This window comes from Prionailurus bengalensis, chromosome X, assembly GCF_016509475.1.
Source record: "Prionailurus bengalensis isolate Pbe53 chromosome X, Fcat_Pben_1.1_paternal_pri, whole genome shotgun sequence".
NCBI lineage: Eukaryota > Metazoa > Chordata > Mammalia > Carnivora > Felidae > Prionailurus > Prionailurus bengalensis.
The window spans coordinates 36,863,327-36,889,842 of record NC_057361.1 but is presented as its reverse complement, the minus strand read 5'-3'; the positions used below and the strand labels follow the sequence as shown (position 1 = coordinate 36,889,842).

The 26,516-nt window shown below is 39.3% G+C and overlaps 1 protein-coding gene across 19 annotated transcripts in view; it reads left to right on the top strand.

The window, feature by feature from the left end:
• Positions 1–26,516, top strand: part of CASK (calcium/calmodulin dependent serine protein kinase) — a 358,988-nt gene that overhangs the window by 234,074 nt on the left and 98,398 nt on the right. For all 19 annotated transcript variants that reach the window (XM_043570170.1, XM_043570169.1, XM_043570160.1 and 16 more), the window contains exons 9-10: positions 13,765–13,848; positions 24,797–24,896. In XM_043570170.1, the coding sequence (XP_043426105.1) occupies positions 13,765–13,848; positions 24,797–24,896 (184 nt within the window). The remainder of the gene's footprint in view (positions 1–13,764; positions 13,849–24,796; positions 24,897–26,516) is intronic.

The window sequence follows — 26,516 nt, the reverse complement described above, 5'->3', positions numbered from 1 at the left end:
CAGACATAGTCATGGTTTCTTCCTTTACCACCTTCAAGTCTTGGCTTAGCTATCAGCTTCTTAGTAAGATCTTTCCCGTTCACTCAATCTAAAATTACAGAGAAGAACGCCCCCTGCCGCCAGTATTCCCTGCCCCTCCTTCCCTGCCTTAGTGTTCCCCATAGCATTCGTCACCATAAAACACACCTATATTTTGTTTGTAGTCTATTTACCCCCTATAAACTACAAGCTGCAGCAGAGTGGGAATTTGGAGTTGTTAGTTCACTTCTGTCCAGCATTCTACTAAGTGTCTGGCATAGACTAAGTGCTCAATAAATATTAGTTATGATTTAATGAATGAACGAAGGAATGTTCATTATATGATACCATGCTACTTCTCCAGAGAGAAGCAATAAGATATTAAAGTGTAGATTAATGATGGATCTTAGTGGCAACAACACGGAATGATGATATTAGAAAACAATTTTGAGATTCCAGTGGATCTTGAGTCTCCTTAAGAATATTATCAAATCCACATTCAACCCTCTGATATGCAGTTCTAGTTATTCTTGACTTGAAACATTCAGTTCTGGTTATTCCTGATTTCCCCCAGAAGAGAGTAGGGAAACAGTTTTTAGATACATTCTTAGTATTTTTCCCCCCAGAAATGACCAGTGTGGTGGGGGGGAGGAGGACTCCTGTTTCTCCTTTACCTTTCTCAGTTTCTCCATAATGGGGATCATTGGTTCACTAGAAGCTAGTTTAAATGCCAAAGAACAATGAAAATGGTAGCCATATGAGTCATTTTTAAGATCCTTTAGAAAAGTTAGCTTTCATTATCATACTTACCTTGACTACTAACATTTATTTTTGGAAACCCTCATCCCTGCAGTGAATATACTTCTTGTTCTAAATAATCTGAATACGTAGTAGATTTCCGGCACCAGAGAGACAATAGACACAAAAATGTCAGTAACTTAAATGAAAAAGTTCCAAAAGGCTGTTTGAGCTCAGAATCATGTGCCATGTCTGAACTAGTTTACCTTGACGCCTTATGTTTTATCTGAAGATGGAATAATTCCATGAGAATGTTATCTGGCTGATGTGTACAGGCTTCTTATATTTAAATATATGTCCATGTATACTTGTAAATCATTACTGTGGATGTAATTTGTGTTGATTTAGTAAAACACTAAATTTAAACTATAGTTCATGTTATGAAAAACTCCTGTGTAACTACAAATTGAAGAAATAAGATGATGAAAATACTTATAATGAAGAGTGCCCAAAGTCATAATACCATGACTTTGTGTCAAAAAAAAAAAAAAAAAAAAAAGATTTCTTTGGTAAAACCACAAGAAGAAAATGTCCTATTCAATCATTTCATATAAAAAAAGACTGAGGAAATAGTCTAAGTAATATGCAAATATCTTAATGATTGTTAAAATATAGTATGTTTAATGCCTTTATCTAAATTAGTGATGTTTGCTATGAATATTCATTCCAGCAAAAGTAAGACCAACTAAAATTGTACTTTCCTTGTAGATGGCTGAGCTCTTTTCACACCCTTTGTAACCTTAATATGTAGACCCTAAAGTATATTGACTGTAATAAAACATGAAAAGGGTATTTCTAGAAGGCTAGTCCATTTGAATTTTGGAAAAACACCAGAGAGAGAAAGGCGGCAGGGTCAGGCTGCAAAATGGATTTTCAGATTATACTGATATAACATAAACACCTGGAAAGATAAGCTCAAAGAAGCCACAATGGAGAAGCCTCACAGGAGTACAGAAGTGTGGGCTCAGGGAGACCAGTGAGGTACAAGAGAGATCACTGTCTGAAACTCCAGGGAGGACCGCACGTGTTAGTGTGCCTGAAGGGGGCCCTGGCCTCCATGTGGGAAGTCCAGGAGAGCACAGGCGAAGCATCACAAAGTGTTCAGGCCCTGTGGGAGTGGGGGCAGGAAGCAAACTAGTATAATACAAACATCAGCCATTTGAAGGATTGCACAGTGGTAGACCAGAAATTCTGGTTTGAGGGGAGAATACGTATGATCTAGAATTGCCAAATTAAGTACTTTGTTTTGGTTTTTATTTTGTTTTTTGACTTTTTTTTATTAACAAAATTTTTATTAAAAATTTTTTAGATTTATTAAAAATTTATTTTTGAGAGAGAGAGAAAGACAGGGTGTGAGTGGGGGAGGGGCAGAGAGAGAGGGAGACACAGAATCTGAAGCGGGCTCCAGACTCTGAGCTGTCAGCACAGAGCCCAACATGGGGCTCGAACCTACAAACCGTGAGATCATAACCTGAGCCGAAGTCAGATGCTTAACCAAGTGACCTACCCAGGCGCCCCAGTTTTTTATTTTTTTAATGTTTATTTTTGAGAGAGAGAGAAAGCGGGGGAGGGGCAGAGAGAGAGGAGGACAGAGGATCCAAAGCAGGCTCTGCACTGACAGCAGAGAGCTGGACATGGGGCTCAAACCCACAAACTGAGAGATCATGACCTAAGCCGAAGTTGGATGCTCAACCGACTGAGCCACCCAGGTGCCCCTTAAGTACTTTGGATATTAGGGTGTAGATGGTAAAAGGCTCCTGCAAGCTTTTGAGTGATGACACAGTGCAAGCAGCATGCTCGTAGAATTCCTTTGGACACTGGATGTACAAGCGTTGTCTGTCAGAATACAAGAGCTAGAGGCAAAGAGAGCCTGTAGAAGCTGTGCTGTGACAGGAGTGACAGGGGACTGGACCCAGGGAGTAAAGGTGGGAGTGGGAAAGAAATACTCAGACTGAGAGATTTTAAGGAAGGAAAACTGATGAAGCTCAGTGAGTGATTCGAGGTATTTAGAATTAGGAAGCCCACAGGAAGGTTAACCATGTAGAGTGGAAATGATTCCTTATAAACCTTTCATGTTGAAATAATTTCAGACTCACAAAGAAGTGGCAAAAACAGGGACGCCTGGCTGGCTCAGTCGGTAGATGTGCAGCGCTTGACCTCAGGGTTGTGAGTTCAAGCCCCATACTGGGTGTACAGATTACTTAAAAATAAAATCTTAAAATCTTTAAAAAAAAATTTTTTTTTTTTTTAAAAAAGAAGTGGTTAAAAACAGTACAGAATTCCCACGTGCACTTTGCCATTCTTCCTCCTGGTGATAACACCTTATATAACCAGAACTAGGAAAATGGCATTGGAACACTTAAACTGAAGGCCTTACTCGATTTCCACCAGTTTTTATATGCATTTGTGTGTGTGTTTCTGTGAAATTTTATCATATGGAAGTATATAAGCATGACCATAATCGGGATATAGAAGTGGTCTGTCACCCCTTAATGATCACATCCTCTCCCTACCCGGAACCCCTGGTAAATATCGATCCATTGTCCATCACTATCATTTTTGTCCTTTTGAGATTATTAAATGGATTATACAATATGTAAACCATTTAAGAGAAACTCACATCTCCTGTGTGTTTCTCTCTTCTTCTCAAGCAACTACCACACTCAACAGCGCTTCTGATGCCAGGTGTGCCTGGGTGTTTACCCCACACCAGGCAGTTCTCTGACACTACCTGGGTGTCCTACATTTTAATTCAGTTCTGACACTAACTGAAGTCCATGCAGATCCCACAGGTTAAAGGCTCGGTCCCATGAGACTCTCCCCCACTTCCGTTGCCAATCACAAGGAGTGGGTCCCCAGGTTGCCCACAACCTCTGTCTGACTTGACTACAAATTGGAGGTTCCTATAACCCACCCACTCCCAACTTTGGATTTGATTATTTGCTGGAACAGCTCACAGAACTGAGGGAAACACTTACATTTACCTGTTTATTATATGCTAAAGAATATGGTAAAGGATACAGATGAAAAGATATAGAGCAAGATCTGGAAGGATCCCAAGTGCAGAAGTTTCTGTTCCCACAGAAGGTGGGGTAGACCATGCTCCTGGCATGTACGTATGTTCATCAACCCAGAAGCTCTCCAAACCCCATACTTTTGGAAATTTTATGAAAGGTTTTATCATGTAGGCATGCATTGATCATTAACTCTGTTTCCAGCCCCTCTCCATTCTCAACAAAATGGGAGATGGGACTGAAAATCCCAAGCTTTTATTCATAACTTGGTCTTTCTGGTGACCAGCCCCCATCCAGGAGCCCACTAAGAGTCACCTCATTAAAACAAAGACACTTCTGTCACCCAGGAAATGCCATGGGATTTAGGAACTCTGTCCGGAACCAGAGTCAAAGACCAAATATGAGGACAAAAAATGCTCCCAGTGCTCTTATCACTTAGGAAATCACAAGTGTTTTAGGAGCTCTGCCTCAGAAGCTGGGGTCAAAGACAAAATGTTAGAACAAAAGATTCTCTTAGCACCCCTACTTAGAAGGGTTTTAGGGCTCTGTGTTAGGAACCAGGGTCAGAGACCAATGTATATATTTATTATTACTTCACAGATTAGGTGTTTTTAGCATAATGTCCTTGGGATCCATCCAAGTTGTGCGTGTCAATAGTTCATTCCTTTTTGTTACTGAATAATACTCCACTGTATGAATGTACAACACTTCTTTATCCATTCACCTTTTCAAAAAATTTTTTAATGTTTATTTTATTTTAGAGGGAGAGAGAGAGAGTACACGCGAGTAGGGGGAGGGACAGAGAGAGAGGGAGACACAGAATCCAAAGCAGACTCCAGGCTCCCAGCTGTCAGTGCAGAGCCCAAAGCACAGCTTGAACCCGTGAACCACAGGATCACCATCTGAGCCAAAGTCTGATGCTTAACTGACTGAGCCACCCAGGCGCCCCTGTCCATTCACCTTTTTTTTTCAACGTTTTTTATTTATTTTTGGGACAGAGAGAGACAGAGCATGAACGGGGGAGGGGCAGAGAGAGAGGGAGACACAGAATCGGAAACAGGCTCCAGGCTCTGAGCCATCAGCCCAGAGCCCGACGCGGGGCTCGAACTCACGGACCGCAAGATCGTGACCTGGCTGAAGTCGGAGGCTTAACCGACTGCGCCACCCAGGCGCCCCCCACCTTTTGAAGGGCATTTGGGTTGTTTCCAGTTTGGGGCTAATACAAGTAAAGCTGCTATGAACATCTCCAAAGTAAAAACCTATGAGTGGGATTGCTAAGTCCTATGGCAAGTATATGTTCAACATTCTAAAAACTGCCAAATCATTTTCCAGAATACCTGTATGATTTTACTCTCCCACCAGCAGAGTATGAGAGAACCAGTTGCTCTATATCCTTGTCAGCACTTGGTAATGTCAGCATTTTTTAACCATTTGCAATTGCTTTTAGGAACATTTTTATCTTTCTTAAAATTCTTTTGAAATTTTTATTTATTTTGAGAGCAAGAGCATGAGCACGTGCCTGTGCATGTGTGAGCAGGGGAGGTGCAGAGAGAATCTCAAGCAGGCTCTGCACCGTCAGTGCAAAGCCGGATGTAGGGCTCCATCTTACAAACCCTGATCATGACCTGAGCTGAGATTAAGAGTTGGATGCTTAACCGACTGAGCCACCCAGGTGCCCTTAGAAACATTTTTATACCACCTGCTTAAAAATCCCAGTTGGATGATTCTAATATCTGTGCCATATCTGTGTTGGTATCTGTTGGTTGTCTTTTCTCACTTTGGTTGAGATTTTTTTATGATTCTTGGTATGAAGAGTAATTTTAGATAGTATGCTAGACATTTTTAGTATTATATTATGAGACTCTTATTTAAATCTTCTATTTTAGTAGGCAGCTAACCTGATTAAATTCAGAACACACATCCTGGCCCACTTTTAGGGCTGTAGCTGAAACACCAATTTCATTTTCAAAGCCTTTGCACTACTCGTCTGGTCTGCCCCACTTGTGCGCTGCTCAGAGGCTCATTCGAAACCTGGGAGACTAAACCACAGTTTAGTCTCAAAGCTCTTTGCCGTGTTGATCCTGGTCGGTTTTATACCTGGGTTTATTGGTGATGTGCCAAAGACTTCATATGTAGATTTAAAGAGCCCCTTCCCCAGCTCTCTTCTCTTTGTGATACTGCCCCTACTCTCTAGGGAGTGGGGCGCCAACTCTTTGCTATTGCTTGGGTCCGGAAGGGCTGGTGGAAGGGGGGGGGTGGAAACAGGTCAGCTTACATGCTGTTCCCTGGGGGTAGGGTGGGTACAGTCAAAAGGATTCTGTCCTCCAGAGCAAAAAACCTCTTCTCAGCCCTTGGCTAAAGAGAGTCAGATTTTCTTAGGGTTCATTTTTTGTGTGTTCCTTGTCCTTGGAGTTTCCAGGTTGCGGCTGCGCACATACCCAGGTGAGGATATGTTAAGAGACAAAAAAAAAAAAAAAAAAAAAACAGTGATCTCACCAAAGGTCACCCCTCAGGTCCTGGGATCCCTCCCCAGTCGGCCTTTTCTCCAGCTTTCAGAGTCTTCTCAGTGATTCAAAAGGGAAAGCCTTGTTACCAAGAACTCTAAAGAATTAAACCTTGGAAGAAGTGTTTATTCTGTTGAATAGGGAATTCTTTAAAAATCAACACCAATGCCCATTTCTTGCTCTAGAATCCAGGGATGCCATGTGTCTTTTAAGCCACTTTCCCTGGGCTTTCACATTCGGCGTTAGCCAAAGGACCAATTTCTGTTCTACCATCTGCAGAGACTACAAAGGGTGTGAAGACCTTTTTTTTTTTTTTTTAAATAACAGTGGAAATATGTTCTGTTACATATAAATGTTGCTAAACATTGCTAAAATGTTAAGCAATATTATTTTAAGCAAAATGCAGTTGGGGAGCACCTGGGTGGTTCAGTCAGTTAAGCATCCGACTTCAGCTCGGGTCATGATCTCACGGTTCATGGGTTCAAGCCCTGCACCGGGCTCTGTGCTGACAGCTCAGAGTCTGGAACCTATTTCAGATTCTGTGTCTCCCTCTCTCTGCCCCTCTCCCGCTTGTCCTCTGTCTTGCTCTCAAAAATAAATAAACATTTAAAAAAAATAGCCCAATAGAAAAAAAAAATGTTGTCACTTGGTTCACCCTTTTTGGAAGCTGTGAATAAAGACCATTACAAATGGGTCACAGGTTTCATACCCTGAAATTTTTACTATGTTTTATTTTTACCTTTTTCTTCTGCAATAGGAACATATTTTCAGTTAGAAAACAACCCAGCTTATTTAGTAAGCTGTTGACACACACACACATACACACTTACAGCACTCCCAAATTACTTTACATCAGAGGTTTGTACATGTTGACTAATAAAAAGGATTATTAAAACCAATCATGTGCCTATACAGCATCTTGTTTAATCTTTGTAAGAATCCTGTAAGATTAGTTTTCAAAAAGAAACAACTGAGAGAATGTAAAGTCATACAGCCAATATATAAATGACCCAGAATTTGAACAGAAGCCTTTCTGACTCCAGGGGCACCTGGGTGGCTCAGTTGGTTAAGAATCCAACTCTTGATTTTGACTCAGGTCATGATCTCACGATTTGTGAGATCGAGCCCTGTGTTGGGCTCTGCGCTGACCACATGGAGCCTGCTTAGGATTCTCTCTCCCTCTGCCCCTCCCCTGCTCATGTTCTCTTTCTCTGTCTCAAAACAGATAAATAAAAGTAAAACTCTGACTCCAAACTCATTGTCTCTCTATAATATTATGTAGCTCCTTTTTGTGTGGGTTCTTTCTCTTGTGTTAAAGACCTTGGGTTTGCTTTCTCCTCTCCCCTCTACTCTATCGAAATGCAGAAACAGCTTTTACTCAAAAAATAATGCAAAGCCCATTTTGATGTTTGCTTTTCAGTATATGTTGATTAAACATCACCAGGCAGAACACAGGGTTTTTTCATTTTTTTTTTTATAATTTTTTAAATTGAAGTTTAGCAGACACATGTTGTATTAGTTTTAGGTATACAATGTAGTGATTTGACAGTTCTATCCATCGTGCAGTGCTCATTACAATAAGTGTAGTTACCATCTGTCACCGTACAAAGTAATTATAATATTACTGACTATATTCCCTGTGCTGTACTTTTCATCCCCATAACTTATTTATTTTATAACTGAAGGTCTGTACTTCTTAATCCCCTTTACCTATTTTACCTGTCCTCCCACAACCCTCTCCTGTGACAGCTACCAGTTTGTCCTCTGTATTTATGAGTCTGTTACTAGTGTTGTTTGTTCATTTGTTTTGTCTTTTATTTTATTTTTATTTTTTTAAGTATGCTCCATGCCCAGCGTGGGGCCTGAACTCATGACCTTGAGGTTGAAAATCACATGCTCTACTGACTGAGCCAGCCAGGTGCACCTGTTTTTGCCTTTTAGATCCTACATATACGTGAAATCATGTGGTATTTGCCTTTCTCTGTCTGACTTCATTAACTTAGGGTAATACCCAGTAGGTCCATCCATGTTGTGAATGGCAAGATTTCATTCTTTTTTATGGCCAAGTAATATTCTGTAATATGGGTACACATATACATATACACCACATCTTCCACAAACAGTAACAGCAATCCATTACAAGATTCCATTGCTTGTTATAAAATGGCAGTTTTATGCTTCTCTCTGCTAGTTAATTATTCAATAAATTCTTATGTCTTCTGTATTGGTGAACCTGCTCTGGCTAAGTGCAGGAAAAGGAGATTAAGTCCCTAAAGATAATAAAATCATTCCCAAGATGTTTTAGCATACAGAATCTAGCAGATATACAAATTGTAGATATTTTGACATCAGGTGTTGTATGTGTACTCGAGAAAAATATAATTTTGCTCTCCAGTGGAACTCTTGCTAGTTTTAGTCATTAATATAGAAAATAAATTTTAAAGTGTTTGTGTTCATTCCTTAGGAACTTCACAGATAATAAGGTGAAATTTTGACAGGACTGACTAAAATTCTACATTTAAATTCAAAAATAAATTTTGTAAGTACAGGATACCAACACATTGATTTTAGAAGTGCCTCACATGCAAACATGAATTTTCATTATAATAACAACTGTGATCTTGAACTTAATTTACAAATGTTGTATAGTATGCAGATTAAGAAAACTAAGAGGCCCAATTCATACTAATTAATCTTCATCTGGTATAATGCATCACCTTTCCCCCAACTCTATAATAGGATAATAATGATATATTCCTCCTACTTTGTTGTGAAGAGTATGTAACATAAACATGTAAAGCACTAAAAAAAAAAAAAAAAAAAAAAAACAAAACACCAAACTTGTAAAGAACTAGAACACTGCCTGGCACATAATAAGCCCTCAGTACATGCTAATCATGATGATAACAATTATGTCCATTTGAGCCATTGCTTTTGAGATAATTAGCATGTAGCATTGTCTCTACTATCTTATATAGTTGTTTTATTTTATTTTTTTTCTCAACATTTTTTTTATTTATTTTTGGGACAGAGAGAGACAGAGCATGAACGGGGGAGGGGCAGAGAGAGAGGGAGACACAGAATCGGAAACAGGCTCCAGGCTCTGAGCCATCAGCCCAGAGCCCGACGCAGGGCTCGAACTCACGGACCGTGAGATGGTGACCTGGCTGAAGTCGGACGCTTAACCGACTGCGCCACCCAGGCGCCCCAACTTACATAGTTGTTTTAAAGAACAACTATAAATAGGATACTGCCAGTGAAAGTCCCAAATTCAGTGCCTGGGACAGAGTTGAGTATTATCCTTAATATCTTCTAAATGTTTGTGACCCTCCAAAAATTTATTTCCAGACCAGACTTCTCTCTTGCATTCCGGGCTTGTATGTCCAAGTACCTACTTGAATCTCCACTTGAACTTTCGATATTTCAAGCATAACATATCCAAAACTATAGTCCTGATCTCTTCCCCATCTCTCTTGGTGTCAGACTTCCAGTTGCTCACACTGAAAACCTTGGTGTGGTCTTTGACTCCTCTCTTTCTCTCACACCCCACATCCATTCCCTCAGAAAATCTTTTCTCTCCACTTCCAAAATATATTCAGAATTAAGAACTTCTATTCTTGGAGGACACCTGGTGACTCAGTTGGTTAAGCGTCCAACTCTTGATTCCAGTTCAGGTCATGATCACACAGTTGGTGGGATCGAGCCCTGCATCAGGTTCTGTGCTGACAGCACAAAGCCTGCTTGTGATTCTCTCTCTCCCTCTCTGTCTGTTTCTCCCCCGCTCATGTGTGCTGTCTGTCTGTCTGTCTCTCTCTCCCCACCTCAAAATAAATAAATAAACTTTAAAAAGAAAAAAAGAACTTCTGTTCTTGGAAAAACACTGTAGGAAAACGAAAAGACAAGCCATGAACTAAGAGTAAATATTTGCAAATTATGTATCTGATAAAGGACTTACATATTTAGATTATGTAAAGAATTCCTTCTTTTGAACTATAGTTGACATACAATATTAGTTTCAGGTGTACAACATAGTCAGCATTTATATACATTATGAAGTGATTACCATGATAAAATCTAGCTACCATCTCTCACCATACAAAGTTGTTACAGTATCATTAACTGTGTTCCTTTTGCTGTACGTTATATCCCTGTGTCTTTATTTTATAACTGGGAGTTTGGACATCTAAATCCCCTTCTACTACGTTGGGAAGAATTCTTAAAACTCAATAATAAGACAAAGCACAGCCCAGTTCAAAACGGGAAAATATTTGGAACAGGCACTTCAACAAAGATATGTGGATGCTATATAAGCACACGCAAAGTTGCTCCACATCATTTTTCATTAGGGAAATACAAATTAACACAACGAGATGTCTATACGCACATGTATCAGAATGGCTAAAATCAGAAAGGCTAACCATACCAAGTATTGGTGAGGATGTAGAACAATTGCAACTAATACACTGCTATGGAAATGTAAAATGGTACAACCACTTAAAAAGTTTAACATACCCCTATAATACAATCCAGCCATTCTGCTGAGTACCTAAGAGAAGTAAAATGTGTATCCATACAAAGACTTGTACATTAATGTTCATTACAGCTTTATTTGTAATAGCCAGAACTTGGAAACAACCCAGGGTCCATCAGCAGATAATGGGTAAACAGATTATGGCCTATCCTTACAAAGGAATGTCACTCAGCAATAAAAAGGAATCAGCTATTGATACACACAACTACATGGATGAAGTTCAAAACCTCTGTGCTGAGAGAAACAAGTTAGAAAATGAGTCTGTACTGTCTGGTTCCATTTATATAAAATTCTAGAAAATGCAAACCAATTGGCAGTGACAGAAACAGTGGCTGCCCGGGGATTGGGAGGGAGATGACTAAGGGACATGAGGAAACTTTAGAGAGTGATGGGTATATTCAGGTTGAACGCAGTGATGCTTTTATGGTTGTATATGTCAAAACCTAGAAAATTATACATTTTAAAAATGCAGTTTGTTATATGCTAATTACCCCTCAGTAAAACTTTTTTCAGAAAATATATTCAGAATCTATCTCCTCTTCATCATCTTTATTTTCTCCATCTGACTTCATCTACCATTTTCCCCCTAGATTACTGCAATAGCCTAACTGGTCTCCCTGCCTTTCCCCCCCCCCCCCCTTAAACCCTTGTTCCCTTTTAATCTGTTCTCAACACAACAACCAGAGTGTTCCTTTAAACTTGTCAGATCATGTCACTTCAGTTCAAAACCTTCCTGTGGCTCCCTCTCCCACTCAGAATAAAAGGCTGTTATATGGGGGCGCCTGCATGGTTCAGTCAATTGAGCATCCAACTTCGACTCATGTCATGATCTCGCTCTTCGTGGGTCCGAGCCCCCCACGTTGGGTTCTGTGCTGACAGCTCGGAGCCAGGAGCCTGTTTCAGATTCTCTGTGTGTGTGTGTGTGTGTGTGTGTGTGTCTCTCTCTCTCTCTCTCTGTCCCTCCCCCACTTGTGTTCTCTCTCTCTCAAAAATAAATATTTTTTTTAAAAAGGCTCTTAGGGGCACCTGGGTGGCTCAGTCGGTTAAGCGTCCGACTTCAGCTCAGGTCACCATCTCACGGTCCGTGAGTTCGAGCCCCGCGTCGGGCTCTGGGCTTGATGGCTCAGAGCCTGGAGCCTGTTTCCGATTCTGTGTCTCCCTCTCTCTCTGCCCCTCCCCCGTTCATGCTCTGTCTCTCTCTGTCTCAAAAATAAATAAACGTTAAAAAAATTAAAAAAAAAAAAGGGCTCTTAAATGGCCTACCCCAGCCTTGTTGCCTCTCTGATCTGATCTATTTACTCCATGGCACATGGGTCTTTTTGCCAGTTTTTGAAAACTCCAGGTGCACTTCTTCCTTTGGGCCTTTGTGTTGTTCTCTCTGCCTAGACCACTCCCTCACCAGTTTTGGATGTCCTCACGGCAATTGGGCCGACTTTGACCACCCTATTTTAAATTGCAGTGTACCCATTCCCTCTTACTCTGCTTTACTTTTTGCTTTATCCCATAGCACTTTTATACTCCATAGTTTACCTTTCTGTATTTTCTTCTACTAGAATATGAGCTACACGCGGGCCTGAATCTTTGTTGGTTTTGTTTACTTGTGTATCCCAAGTGCATAGATCAACGCCTGGAACATAGCAGGCTCTCAAGAACTATTTCTGAAATGAATACTTATTTAAATCTTTAAGATACATTGACAAATTAGAGTAGAACCAAATTGGGTAATAAGAAGAATGACAAGAGGTTGAAGATATACATGAAGAATGGGCGCCTGGGTGGCTCAGTCAGTTAAGTGCCCAACTCTTGATTTCAGCTCAAGTCACGATCGCATGGTTTGTGGGTTCGAGCCCTGCGTCAGGCTCTGTGCTGACAGCGCAGGTCCTGCTTGGGATAGTCTCTCTCTCCCTCCCTGCCCCCCCCGCCCCTCCCCCACTTGCTCTCTCTCTCACAAAAATGAACTTTAAAAATATATATATACATGAGGAATAGTTGAGGCAACTGGAGACATCATAGAGAAGAATAGATTTAGTGGAAACATGATCCCCCTCTTAGCTACCGAGGAGTTACTATATAGAAGAGGAAGAATGTTTGCTTTGCGATATTACATAGGACAACGCTAGCCCAAACAAGCCAGATGTGGGCCCAGGCTAAGTAAACACTTTTTTACTTTCTTAGAATTGTGGTAAGCTGCCATAAAAGAATGATCACTCACTGGACAAAGTCAAACAGAATAATCGTCCTTCGGGGATTGAAAAGGATCCCACGTGAGGAAATGCTTGAATTAGATGGCCTTGAAAAGTTTGTTCTAGTGCGAAGAAAGTATGATCTTTTAACATCCAGTCATTCCTGGGGCACCTGGGTGGCTCAGTTGGTTAAAATCTCAGCTTAGGTCTTAATCTCAGGGTTGTGAGTTCACGCCCCACACTGGGCTCCACCCTGGGCCCATTCACATGAATGAATGAATACATACATACATACATAAAGTGATCACTCACCTAAAAAAAAAATCCAGTTACTCCTGGCAATTCCGAATGCTCAATCATTTGTGAAGTTAATTTTTCAAATGCTCATTTTACCTGACAAGAACATGTCAAAGGTAACTTCATACCTTCATAAGTATGATTTAATTATCTTTGCCATATAGCCATATATCTAAAAATTACTTGATCCATTATTTTAACCCTTTATTATTGCTGAAAATAAAATATTATTTTACTATCAGTTTTGACCTTCGTATCCCTCATTTGAGAATGTTTACCAGTATCATGGAATAAAATCTCCAGTATTTTAGAATTTAAGTTTCATGTTTAAGAAATGTGGGCTTCACTGTTTGTTTTAGATGAAGTTTCTTCACTTTTTTAAATGGCTACATATGTTCATTATCTTTCTTCTTTTATAGGAGCGGGATCGTTATGCCTACAAGATTCATCTTCCAGAAACAGTAGAGCAACTGAGGAAATTCAATGCAAGGAGGAAACTAAAGGTAATTAAAGAAATCAGCAAAAAGCTTTCCGACAGCTAAATTCTCACTTCTAAAAATTATTTCAATAAGGTTTTGTTTTTTAAATCATTTAAGGTAATATCTAAGTATGAATCTAAACAAAATGTTAAAATAAATGAAAGATTAATCACATTTTAGATTTGTATCATCCTAAAAATTTATAGCAGAGATGTAATTACTTTTGAAATAGGAATTTACTATATTTTTTTACATTTTTATTTCAACGTTTATTTTTTTTTGAGAGAGTATGAGCTGGGGAGGGCAGAGAAAGTGGGAGACACAGAATCCAAAGCAGGCTCCAGGCTCTGGGCTGTCAGCACAATGCTTGATGCGGGGCTCAAACCCACGATCATGAGCTGAGCTAAAGTCAGATGCCACCCAAGCATCCCAGGAATTCACTATTATTATCCATTATTGTTGAATATGAATGTAGGCCACATTTCCTCAAACTTAAATATTTTGACAAGAAAAATGTGAGTTTAGTTCAGTGGAAACAATACTGGATTAGAATTAATTAGACAACGATCACAAAGCAGTAAGAATCCCCAGTACCTTGATCTACTAGAAAATATTTTCAAATTACTTTTCTTAGCTTTTCTTTATTCTTACTAGGTACCTTTCTCCTTTTACCATTCTCTCTATCCTCTATCTCACCAAAAAAAAAAAAAATGGTAATTATCCCATATGGGGAGCCCGTTTGATTTTAAAAGGTTTTGAAAAAGACCAAATATAAAATAGTAAACTATTTTATTAATATAAAAATTAACTTTTATTTATTTTGAGAGAGAGAGAGAGCAGGGGAGGGGCAGAGAAAGGGAGAGAATCCCAAGCAGGCTCTGCACCATTAGCACGGAGCCCAAACATGGGGCTCAAACCCACAAACCATGAGTTTATGACCTGAGCCAAAATCAAGAGTCGGACACTCAACTGACTGAGCCACCCAGGTGTCCCAACACTAGTAAAAAAACTGTATGGGACATTTCCCCCCCTCTTCCCAACAGAGGAAACTCTTATATTGTGGTCTTAAAATTATTATTTGATTTATTTTTGATTACTGTAAAAAAAATCATCTTTAAGTCTGTCCTGTAAGTGGTTGATTGGTTAGTAGTCCTCCTTAGCCATGTGACTCCCACCAACTATAAAACTTTATAAGTATTTTTGTATATGTCCTAAATTGCAGTAATATTCATTATTATTCAACCCCTGAAATATCTGAATAATTTCATATATACAGCTCTAGATTTTGAGGAACATTATGTGGATGGGGGAGAAAACTATGTAGGCCACGATATTATGCTATAGAGCTGAACTGTTCAGTCTAGTAGCTGCTAGTCACACATAGCTTTTTAAATTTAAATTAATGACAATTAAATCAAAAGTGTTCCTCAGTCACACTAGCACATTTCAAGAGCTCAGTAACTAAATGTGGCTAGTGACTAACGAATCAGATCACCCAGACATAGGACATTTCCATCATTGTGAAAAGTCAACTGTGCTACTATACAACAAAGGAAATTGTAACATGTCATTATTGGTGATGATGATTCTCCATTAAGCCTCTGTCCTAATTGTTTTTACAGTCAGCACTCCAAACTGGCTCTTCTCTATTTGCTTTAAAAGTCCTTGGCAAAAATAATTATTAACGACATGCCATTATCAAGATGGCACCTAAAGAAGTTTCCCAAGACTTTGACATACATCTGAACCACTGTAGCCTACAAGAGAAAAAAAAAATCTTACTATCCAAAGTGAAATTTTGTCAGCTGTTCTTGAAGTTCATTTCTTCCCCAAAGGAACCATTAATTATACTTTTTTTCTCAGTTCTTCCCTAGTCTTTTTAACTCTGGCCCTGTTTTGGCCTTTGTGACATTGCCCTGTCTGGGGCTGAACCTTTCATTGGCCAAGTCCAGGCCTTTCGCCATAGTGCTCAGGTTTGCCCATCACGAGAAACCCATGCTGTAGTTCTCCCAGTGCCACAAAACCAGACTTGGGCCTAAAATAGCCAGAGTGGTGACTAAGATTCATTTGGACAGGGCAAAGCTGTTACAGCAGAGAGGGGTCATATGAACTTACCACATCCCTTTGCAGGACTATTTAAAGTTTCAAGACCCACCAGACAACCTAGAATTAGGACCGTCAGCAGGGTTGTCATTGAGATTTTTTTCAGCTTCTGGTAAGGCTGTATTCCTTTATGTCATTCAGCCATCCTGGTTAAAGTATGTTATGCTTACCATCTGCAAGAACTCATTCTCCTCATATTGCCTCTTCTTTGAGCTTCCAGAACACAGATTTCAACTTTACTAGCTTTCAGAGACCACCACACAACTCTGTTTCACAAATGAACAGCTAGGTACCCATCCTTGTATCCAGACACTGTTTTTAAGCTCCTCAAATGTTAGGCAACAACCCATTGTGGTTTGTTTGTTTGTTTCTTACTCCCTTTGAAATGATTAAAAGGGAAGTTCACAGAAAGCAGTAGAATATTGCTTTTCTTACTTAGAGGAAGGAAATTTTTATCGTCCATGGCGAGAAGAAAGAGAAGAACAGCATTATGGGAAAGAGTGGGCTCTGGAGCTACATTGCCTTCGGTGAATCGTGAATCGTGGCTCTGACACTTACTAATGTGTAACCTTGAACGAGTTATTTAAATTCTCTGTGCCTCGGTTTCCTTATCTACAAAATGGGGATAATGGTAATAGCTAACTCATAGGGATGTAAGAATTTAATGAATTAATATATTACAGTAGTTACAAAAGTACCTGGCAGTCATGAGTGTTCCATACATATTGTTATTAACATTATTATTGTTGTTACTGTTTTACTGTGATTTTAATGTTTATACCTTTGACTTGGTACTCATTCTGTATATGAATAACTGTAATTCCAATAACTCCATACCATTTTAGCTTTTTTTCTAGTCATTGACATTAACACTTTGAAGTTTTTAAAAGCTTTTTAAAATGTATAGATGGGGGTGCCTCGGTGGCTCAGTTGATTAAGCATCCAACTCTTGATTTCAGCTCAGGTTATGATCTCATGGTTCATGAGTTCGAGCCCCATGTCAGGCTTCTCACTGCCACTGTGGAGCCTGCTTGGGATTCTCTCTCTGCCCCTCCTCCACTTGCACTCTCTTTCTCAAAATAAATAAACACTTTAAAAAATTCATTTAAGAAAATCTAAACTAATGGAGAGACATTTAATGTTCATGGATCGGAAGACCCAGTATTGTTAAGATGGCAGTGTTTCCCAAGTTGATCCATAGATTCAACACAGTCTCCTGAGCAGAAATTGACAAATTGATCCTAAAAATTCATATGGAGATGCAAAGGACTTAGAATTGCCAAAACAATCTTGAACAAAGGACAAAGTTGGAGGACTTATGCTTTGCAATTTTGACACTTAACTATAAAGCTACAGTTATCAGGACTCCGGTACTAGTATGGGATAGGAGTAGACACGTATATCAGTGGAACAGAATTGCGAGTTCAAGAATAAACCCTTATATTTGAAGTCAGTTGATTTTCAACAAAAGTGCCAAGGCAGTTCAATGGGGGAAAGAAGTCTTTTCAACAAATGGCACAGGGACAATTGGATATCCATTGCAGAAAGAGACCTTTAAAATGCCACTTTTGGGGTGCCTGGGTGGCTTAGTCAGTTAAGCGTCTGACTTCGGCTCAGGTCATGGTCTTGCAGTTCATGAGTTCAAACCCCACGTCAAGCTCTGTGCTGACAGCTCAGAGCCTGGAGTGTGCTTCAGATTCTGTGTCTCTATGTCTCTCTCTCTGCCCCTCTCCCACTCATACTCTGTTTCTCTTTCTCTCTCTCTCTCTCTCTCTCTCTCAAAAAAAAATGAATAAAACATTAAAAAAAAGTTTTAAAAGGCCACATTTTGGATGATTCCTTTTTTTTTTTTTCAATATCTAGAATAGGTATTTATATCTGTAAATCCATAGAGACTGAAAGTAAATTGGTGACAGCCAGGTCTTGGGTAGTGACTACTTAATAGGTATGCAGATTTGGAGGGAGGGAGGTGATGGTGTTTTGGAACTAGACAGAAATGTTGGCTACACAGCATTGTGAATGTACTGAATACTGCAGCATTGTACACTTTAAAGTGGTTAATTTTATGTGAATTTCACATACCCCACTTGTTTTTATACCACGTGACAAATTCTTCTTACATACTGGTTTCCTCTTCAGTACACTTAAGGGATATGACACATTCCCATAGTAACAGTGGCTCACCATACCACTCAGCTCACCCAAGGGACCACCCCTCCCTCAGCCCCAGTTATGCCAGAGGTTGGAGGGACGTGTGTTTATTAAAATAGCCTCATGGTTGATTCTGATATGTCCACCTTATTGAGAGTCATTACTCTCATTAAGCACAAACTGTAATGGTTTTACAAAATTCTGTCATATTGTACATATAATTAACCAGCTGTTGGACACAGATTGCTTCCAGTTTTCCACAGCCATAAATATTTTTGCATTGCCCACCTTGGTATGTGATTATATTCTTAGGACAAGTTCTGTGCTACTGGAATTATTGGCATCAAAGTATGTATGTGTATTTAAGACTTGTGATTTCTTTCAATAACTTCCCCACCAAAAAGCTGTTTGAATAAATTTCTATGTATTTTTGGTGGTGAGTTTTACTTTTGAGGTTGAACCTTTTTCTCATTCTGAAAGTTTTGTGAAACTTTTTAATGCCAGAATATAAAACAATACTCATTATACTTTGCTGAAATTTCAAGACTATTACTCATTCATTACAATAATATCGATACTAAACAATCGGAAAGTGTTTTCTTTCCATATTTATACATTCATTTTGGAATTTAACCTCTCAGCAGGCTTTAGGAGACAACAAATCCCTATGAGAAAATTATTTGGGCAATTAGCATTAACATCATTTTCAGACTACCTTTCACATGTAGATTTTTAAAAAGTTAATGGAACCCTGCATGTGATTTGAATTATCACACACTTCTTTTTATTCTCATCCCTTGCGTTATTTTGTTTTTACATCTGTGAATGATGATGGGAAAAAATTTTTTTTCTCATTTTGGTTACCAGATGTTTCAGATGTTGGGTTTTCCCCTCTTTTTGTTTTACACTAAGCTCTAGAATTTTAATACTTCAGTTTAAAAAAATCCTCTAGAAACAATGCTTCCTTTAATAGACTCCATAGGCCTCAGTACAAGACTACATATAAGAATCCTATTTTCTCAAATCGAATATTAGGATGCGTGGGACAGACTGATCTAGGCTGTCTGGAAAAATCTGTGCTCTGTGGGTATGTCTTAAGGAGACACCCCTGTACGCTAACCCCAGGTGCCATCTACTTGGAGTTACTGAGCAAGGGGTCAGGTTGCAGGAGGGGTACTAGGGGACCATCTGTTAGCATCTGAGCTTGTCTAACTAGGGAAGAGGCTGAGGAGAGGAATCTGTTCTAGAAATCATCTCCTTTGGTTCATGAATTATTTCTACCTCTAGAAAGCAAATTTCCCCACAGTGAAGCATGTCAAATAAATTTTGTAAAAAAAAAAAAAAAGAAAAGAAAGAAAGAAAGAAAGAAAGAAAGAAAGAAAGAAAGAAAAAATAGAAGCAGTATTCTGTATTTGGGTAAATGTATTGCATTCAGTTTAGGAAATGGTTAAGTTGAATCCATGTGATTCCGTTTAAAGGATAAAAACATTTATTCCTTACACTGTATATATAAAAAATGAGGGAGATTTCCGATAACTACAGTTTTCCTGTATTGATTTTGCAAACCGCAGAAGTATCTGGTCTGTGTGCTTCTCTGAATTACCAATTGGTCCCTCAAATTCCTGAACTTTGCAGAACTAGAAAAAGTTTGTTTAGTGATACCATTTTCCAGCACTTTACGATGCTGTACTCTCTCACGCAATAGCCACTGGCCATATGTGCTTACTTAAATTTTAATTTTAATTCATGCATGTCAAATGAAATTTTAAATTTGATTTCTCAGTTGCATTAGCCACGTTCAGTGCCACATGCAGCTGATGGCTACTGTACTCAACAGTACCGGTATAGAACGTTTCCATCATCCCAGAAAGTTCTATTGTACAGCACCATCAGGAGCCTTGGCACCTCCAAAAGTAATGCTTACCTGTAAACATCACCTTCTGAGAGGTCAACCAGGAAGCTGTAACAGCTGCCTTTTGGCACGCTGCGCCTTTCTGTAAACTCAACAAGAGCTAACTTAAGGATTTATCAAGGACCTTTGTGCCCTGATGAAAGCCAGCATTTACATATAGTCCTCTCCTGTAGTAAGGGGTGGTGCAGAGGCAGTAAGACAGCACAGCAGCTGTGGGCTCCAGCTACTCAAGAGCAGTAAGCCTGGTGTCCAAAAGGCACAGCTGATTCTGAAAACTTCCTCCAGTATAAGCAGTTTACATAGATAAAAATTGGAAGTGATTTTGATCTTTCTATTGACTTTTACAAAGCGATTCTATTAGTTTCTGATTGTGAAATATAGGACGTATTACTTCCTACGTTCGGCTGTCTAGCTTTTGAAAGCTATTGTATACGTTAATCGACCATCTTTATAAAATACTTTCACAGAGTCCAAAAGGATTCCTAAGATACTGTTCTGTGCAGTTGCTCTTAAATATAGTCCTATCTACTATACTTGCAAGTCTCATTGTTAACCTTCTTCACAGGAAATAGCACAGCCAACTTTAGTCAGATGGCCCAACTTAATGTGATAAAAAATTCCTGGTTTTAGACCTGCATCTGAGTTTTGTTTGAGTATCCTACACACATAGACTGTGCCGACTCTACTGAATGATAGCATTGCTTGTGACTGTATGTACAGAGATTGGGAGCTCTGATGTAATCAAGCCTCTCCCCTCATTATCTAGGGCCTACTTCTTACATGTAATCAACCCAAATCCTTTAACATTTCTGCCTTGAAATGATTTTCCCGCCTTCTGGATCATCTCTGTTCAGCCTCAACCTCTCCAAGTCCTTCACCCTTTGTAGGGCTTGAAGTTCAGTGCTCTTAACCCTAGTAAGATGATCTTTTCTCAAATCCTTATGTCACATGTGGATTTGTATCGCCCTGTGATGGGTTTTGCCCCCTTAGCATATTACAACGTGACTGTGTGTTATTTTGCCACTTGGGTGCAAACCCAGTTTACTCTCCATGTCATCTGAAAACTTGTGTGTCTTGTATCTAGACTTTTTAAAACATACCTCCCTGTTGTGCTATCAAATCCCATGGTGCTTGTTTCTGAGCTCAGGGAGCACCAAAAAGGGAGTACTGGCCCTTCGTGGTGGTCTTCAAGTCAGCAAGTCCTCTGTATTCACTCTCCTGTACCTTTCTTAATAACTCTGTTGCCTCCTTAGGGGTGCCTGGGTGGCTCAGTCAGTTAAGCATCTGACTTTGGCTCAGGTCATGATCTCACGGTTCATGAGTTCAAGCCCTGTGTTGGGCTCTGTGCTGACGACTCAGAGCCTGGAGCCTGCTTTGGATCCTGTGTCTCCCTCTCTCTCTGCCCCTCCCCTGCTCATTCTCTGTCTGTCTGTCTCTCTCTTTCAAAAATAAACATTAAAAAAAATTTTTTAATAACTCCATTGCCTCCTTAGGTGCATTCAGTAGTTTAACTTAGCAGAAGTCTGAGCCAACCATTTTCTTGTTTTCCACTTCCTTAAATGAGACACAGAATCACCTAACTGGTAGTATTCCATTTTGATGTTTGACATACTAACAATAGTTGAGATTGAGTTGAGAATTAATTACTTGTAGTTCTTTTTTTGTTTGAATTTAGAATCTGCCTAACTTGCTTAGTCCAAAATTGCATCTTTAATGCTAGTTTTCTTAGCAGACTCTGAATAGTCTTAACTCACAATTGTTATGTTTCACTCTCAGAACATACTAAACTTTCCCTTCTAAATTAAAGTAGGCAGAAAACTTCTTTGTCAAAGATGTGATAAACTGGGAAGCTTGAAGAACTACCTGTATAAGATGTAGATTGATATTGCTGTACCCACGGTCTCTTTCATAGCAATAATGTAGTACAGGAGTTGGCACACTATGGCCTGCATGCCAAATCTGGCCCATTGCCTATGTTTACATGTAATGTTTTATTGGAACATAGCAGTGGACATTCGCGTACATATTATCTGTGGCTACTTTCATGCTACAATGGCAGAGTTCAATAGTGTCAACAGAGACCATATGCCCTGCAAGCCTAAAATATTTACCATCTGGCCCTTTACAGAAAAAAATTTTTGACCCCTGGTACAGTAAAAAACCCTTGAACTTGTGAGTAGACATTCTGTCTACTCTTGATTTTATCTCTAAGTTGGCAGCGACCTTAATAGGTTGCTAAGCCTCTCTGGACCTCAGTTTCCTCATATGCAAAATGAGTCTCTTAGAATGAATCATCTCCTAAGGTTATAATTCTGTAAATCCATAAACTGCTTTGGAACCGTTTTTGCTGTTTTACATAATAGCTTTGCATTGAATATCCAAACCGCATGCAGTCACTGAGTTGAGAGGACTAAATAAAGAAAACTGCTAACCATAAGATAAATTAGGAACTTGCTACTATTGTTATAAAAGAATTTACCTCTCAAGGCTCTTTGAAACAGTGCTTTCCTGGCAGAAGTTATTTGTAGATCTTTGATCATAGTAGTAGCTAGACCATGCCTTGAGATATAAACCCACCATATTAAGAAACTCAGTTGAACTTCATTTGGAAATAAAAATAAAGCATCTCTAAAATTTAGTTTCAGTGTGTGGGAAACTTTTGATACATAAAAATTCCATTCCCACCCAGCTTTTTAGGGAACATGGTATATATGTAAAGTGAAATAAGCTTCTACTGTAGAAAGAAGAACTCAACATTCAATGCTGTTTTTTTCATCGCAGTAGCTGACTATAAAATTCCGCATAAAGACTTCTCATACATTAACCCTAGACTTTCAGAAATCTGAAAAGTTGGGGCTCCTGCCTGTCTCAGTTAGAACTTGTGATCCTTGATCTCAGGTTGTGAGTTCAAGTCCCACATTAGGTGTAGAGATTACTTAAAAATAAAATCTTAAAAAAAGAGAAAAAGAAATCTAATAAGTTGCCTGGAATGGTGTCATCAAGATCACTTCTCTGTTTTTTTTTTGCCTTCCCTTTCTACATTCAGTTCAATTCAATTCCATTTATATTTGTAGAAAGAAACCCTAACGCGACCCCCCGCCAAAATGAAACTTGTGGAAATGTGTTTCTATTAATGTTTTCATATATTTAATAAATGCCTAAAAAGATTTATCTTTCTGGGGCGCCGGGGTGGTTCAGTCAGTTAAATGCATCCGGCTCTTGATTTCAGCTCAGGTCATGATGGCACAGTTCATGAGATCGAGCCCCATGTTGGGCTCTGCACTGAGGGCACGGAGCCTGCTCTGGATTCTTTCCTTCTCTTTCTGTCCCCCCCCCCCCCCAATACGTGCTTTTCTCTCACTCGCTCGTTCTCTAAATAAATAAATAAACTTTAAAAAAAAGATTTATCTTTTCAGAAAAATCCTCAAGTTCAACATTTAAAATATAGACTATGTAAGTGATTTAATCCTTAAACTACCTAAATGAGTAATTCTACCTAGACCAGCAAAAGGCTGTGCTCACATTCTAGCTCTATATTACTAAGATTAGTGACAGTTTGCACTTACAAAATGCTTTACAGTTCACAAAGCACTTTCATATACATTATGACTTTTGACAATTCTGTAAGGTAAGTTATGTCAGTTTTAATATTGACTCAAGTAGTATCAGGCAGCTAGAAAGTGGCCCAGCCAAGGAACACACCCAGGTATTCCAACCCATGCCTAACAGTCGCGGAATTGAACACTTTCACAAAATAACTGGTATTGTTCTTCTTGTTACTGAAACAATTCCCAAGATTTCTCCACCCAGCAGTCCTATGTCATGCATTCCATATGACAGTAATTCTCAACTAGGAATCAGGGAAACCTGTGCATGTTGTTTAAAGAGTCACCTGTAGAGGCGCCTGGCCAGCTCATTCAGTGGAGCGTGCAACTCTTGATCTTGAGGTTGTGGGTTTGAGCCCCATGTTGGGTAGAGAGATTACTTAAGAAATAAAATAAGGGGCAGCTGGGTGGCTCAGTCGGTTAAGTGTCTGATTTCGGCCTAGGTCATGATCTCACAGTTCGTGAGTTCGATCCCCGCATCAGGCTCTGTGCCGACAGCTTGGAGCCTAGAGCCTGCTTCGGATTCTGTGTCTCCCTCTCTCTCTCTGCCCCTTCCCAGCTCATGCTCGCACTCTGTCTCTGTCAAAAATAAAGAAACTTTAAAAAAAAATTAAAATAAATAAATAAAAACAAAATAAGATCTTTAAAAAAAAAATAAATAAAAGGAGTTACCTGTAGTTGGTTCTGCTGTGTGGCCTGAGAGTAACACATAGTCATTCACAAAAAGAGAGGGGGGCAAAGATATTAAAAAAGGAAAAGTGACTCATTCCTACTTCCCAGAGATAATGCGACTAACATTTTGGTATATGTTTGGTCTTTATATCCATATTAATCTTTTTTTTTTCAAACATGAGTTCATACTATAGATTGTTTTAAAACCTTTTTTATGTAACTCACAAGCATCTTTCTGTTTTATTAAACATCCTTCAGCATCATTTCATAGTGTCTGCAGAATATTCCGTTTTGTGTACATGATTGAGTTCAAGATGTGAATGGTTTCATGTACTTTCCCAATCCCCAGCGGTGTTCTTCTCATATATGCCCATGTGATTAATCTCAAGGAATCCAAACTCATTTACAAGCTACCCCTCTTCTAGCTGTCACCTCCTACAGGTTTGACTTTCTGAATAATCCTTGCATTTGTTATTGAACTTTTTTACACGTATGTGCTTTAATATCTTTTTCCATCTTTTTCTTTTAGGGTGCAGTACTAGCAGCTGTGTCAAGTCACAAATTCAACTCATTCTATGGTGACCCCCCCGAAGAGTTGCCAGATTTCTCCGAAGACCCTACCTCCTCAGGTAATTGGACCATTCGTCCGTTCACCAGTGTGAATCATTTGGTGTCTACATCTTCTCTTTTCCACCGTAAATAAACCTTTCCTGTGAATCCAGTCAGATCTCCCAAGGAATTCTGAGGAAGTTTGTCAGCAGCCAAATTCCATCCACATGTGTCTGCTTCCTTCTAATTTTACTACCGAAGTCACTTTCCCCTGGTACTCCAAAACCAGCATTTTAATGTTTTCCTTTTACCTCAGAAGTACTTCTTCCCTTTTCCCCACTCCAGACCCAACATTGCATTTCATCCAATCCAACATTGTAGTCAGTCTTTTTGGATCTTTCTGATTGCCTTATACCCCAACAAAAAACTTCTTTTTTATTTTTTTGATGTTTATTTATTAATTTTGAGAGAGAGCATGCACGAGCAGGGGAGGGGCAAAGAGAGAAGGAGAAAGAATCCCAAGCTCTGTCAGCACAGAGCCCACCATGGGGGCTCAAACTCACGAACTGTGAGATCATGACCTGAACTGAAATCAAGAGTTGGATGCTTAACTAACTGAGCCACCCAGGCACCCCCACAAAAAAACTTCTGATACAAGATTTTCCCCTGTCAACTATATCAGACTTTGGGGCAACACTGCTTTTAATTTTATCTTTCAATGTAAAGCTGTCTCGTAAGTTATCTCTCGAAACAACTTACAAGTTCCTCTCTTTTTTATAAAATCTATAACACATACATACAAGCATTCAGAGGAGAACACAAAAGGGTTACCTATTTGGATCCAATGTATATAGGGACCCCTGGGGGGAACAAAATCCACTAGTGTTCACAAAATTATTTTATAAAGTGCTCAGATTTCCATTTTATTAGTGAGGAATTCTCAAGGATCGTTTATTAAAAATCCATAGTATCCTGGGGCACCTGGATGGCTCAGTCCATTAAGGGTCCGACTTCAGTTCAGGTCATGATCTCACAGTTTGTGGATTCAAGCCCCGTGTCGGGCTCTGTGCTGACAGCTCAGAGCCTGGAGCCTGCTTTGGATTCTGTGTTTCCCTTTCTCTCTCTGCCCCTCTCCCACTCGTGCTCTGTCTCTCAAAAATAAATTAAATATTAAAAAAAAATTTTTAAGCAATAATAAAAAAATTAAAAACCCATAGTATCCATTTATACATTTATGTAAATGCACGTATGTGTGTGTTACACTTTATAAATTTCATTTATTTATGTGTTTACGTCTGAGTCCTATGCCCTCCGCCCTTAGGTTTTCTCCCTTCTCACATTAGAGTCACTCAGTATCTGCCATGTGGTTGCCTTTGCGCTATTGGTTTGATTTTTGGACTGGCTCATTCGATATTCAGGTTATTTCCATTGGACTCAAGAAGCATTCGCACATTCATTCTTCCTGTATTGCTAGGGTGGTCCTTCACCACTGTGAGCATTCGTCAGTATTTCTGCTTCTTCCTTGGCTGTGTTTATACACATACGTACACAGACACGTTCCCATACACACATGTTCTTATCAATTGGTATGTGCTTCTTACACCTGGTAGAAAAGAACGAAATTGAGTTTCCCCATTCCAACAGCTGTGTAGTTCCTCATTTTGACCTTTACCAACTGGGATGTGAATCTTCCTCTTTTG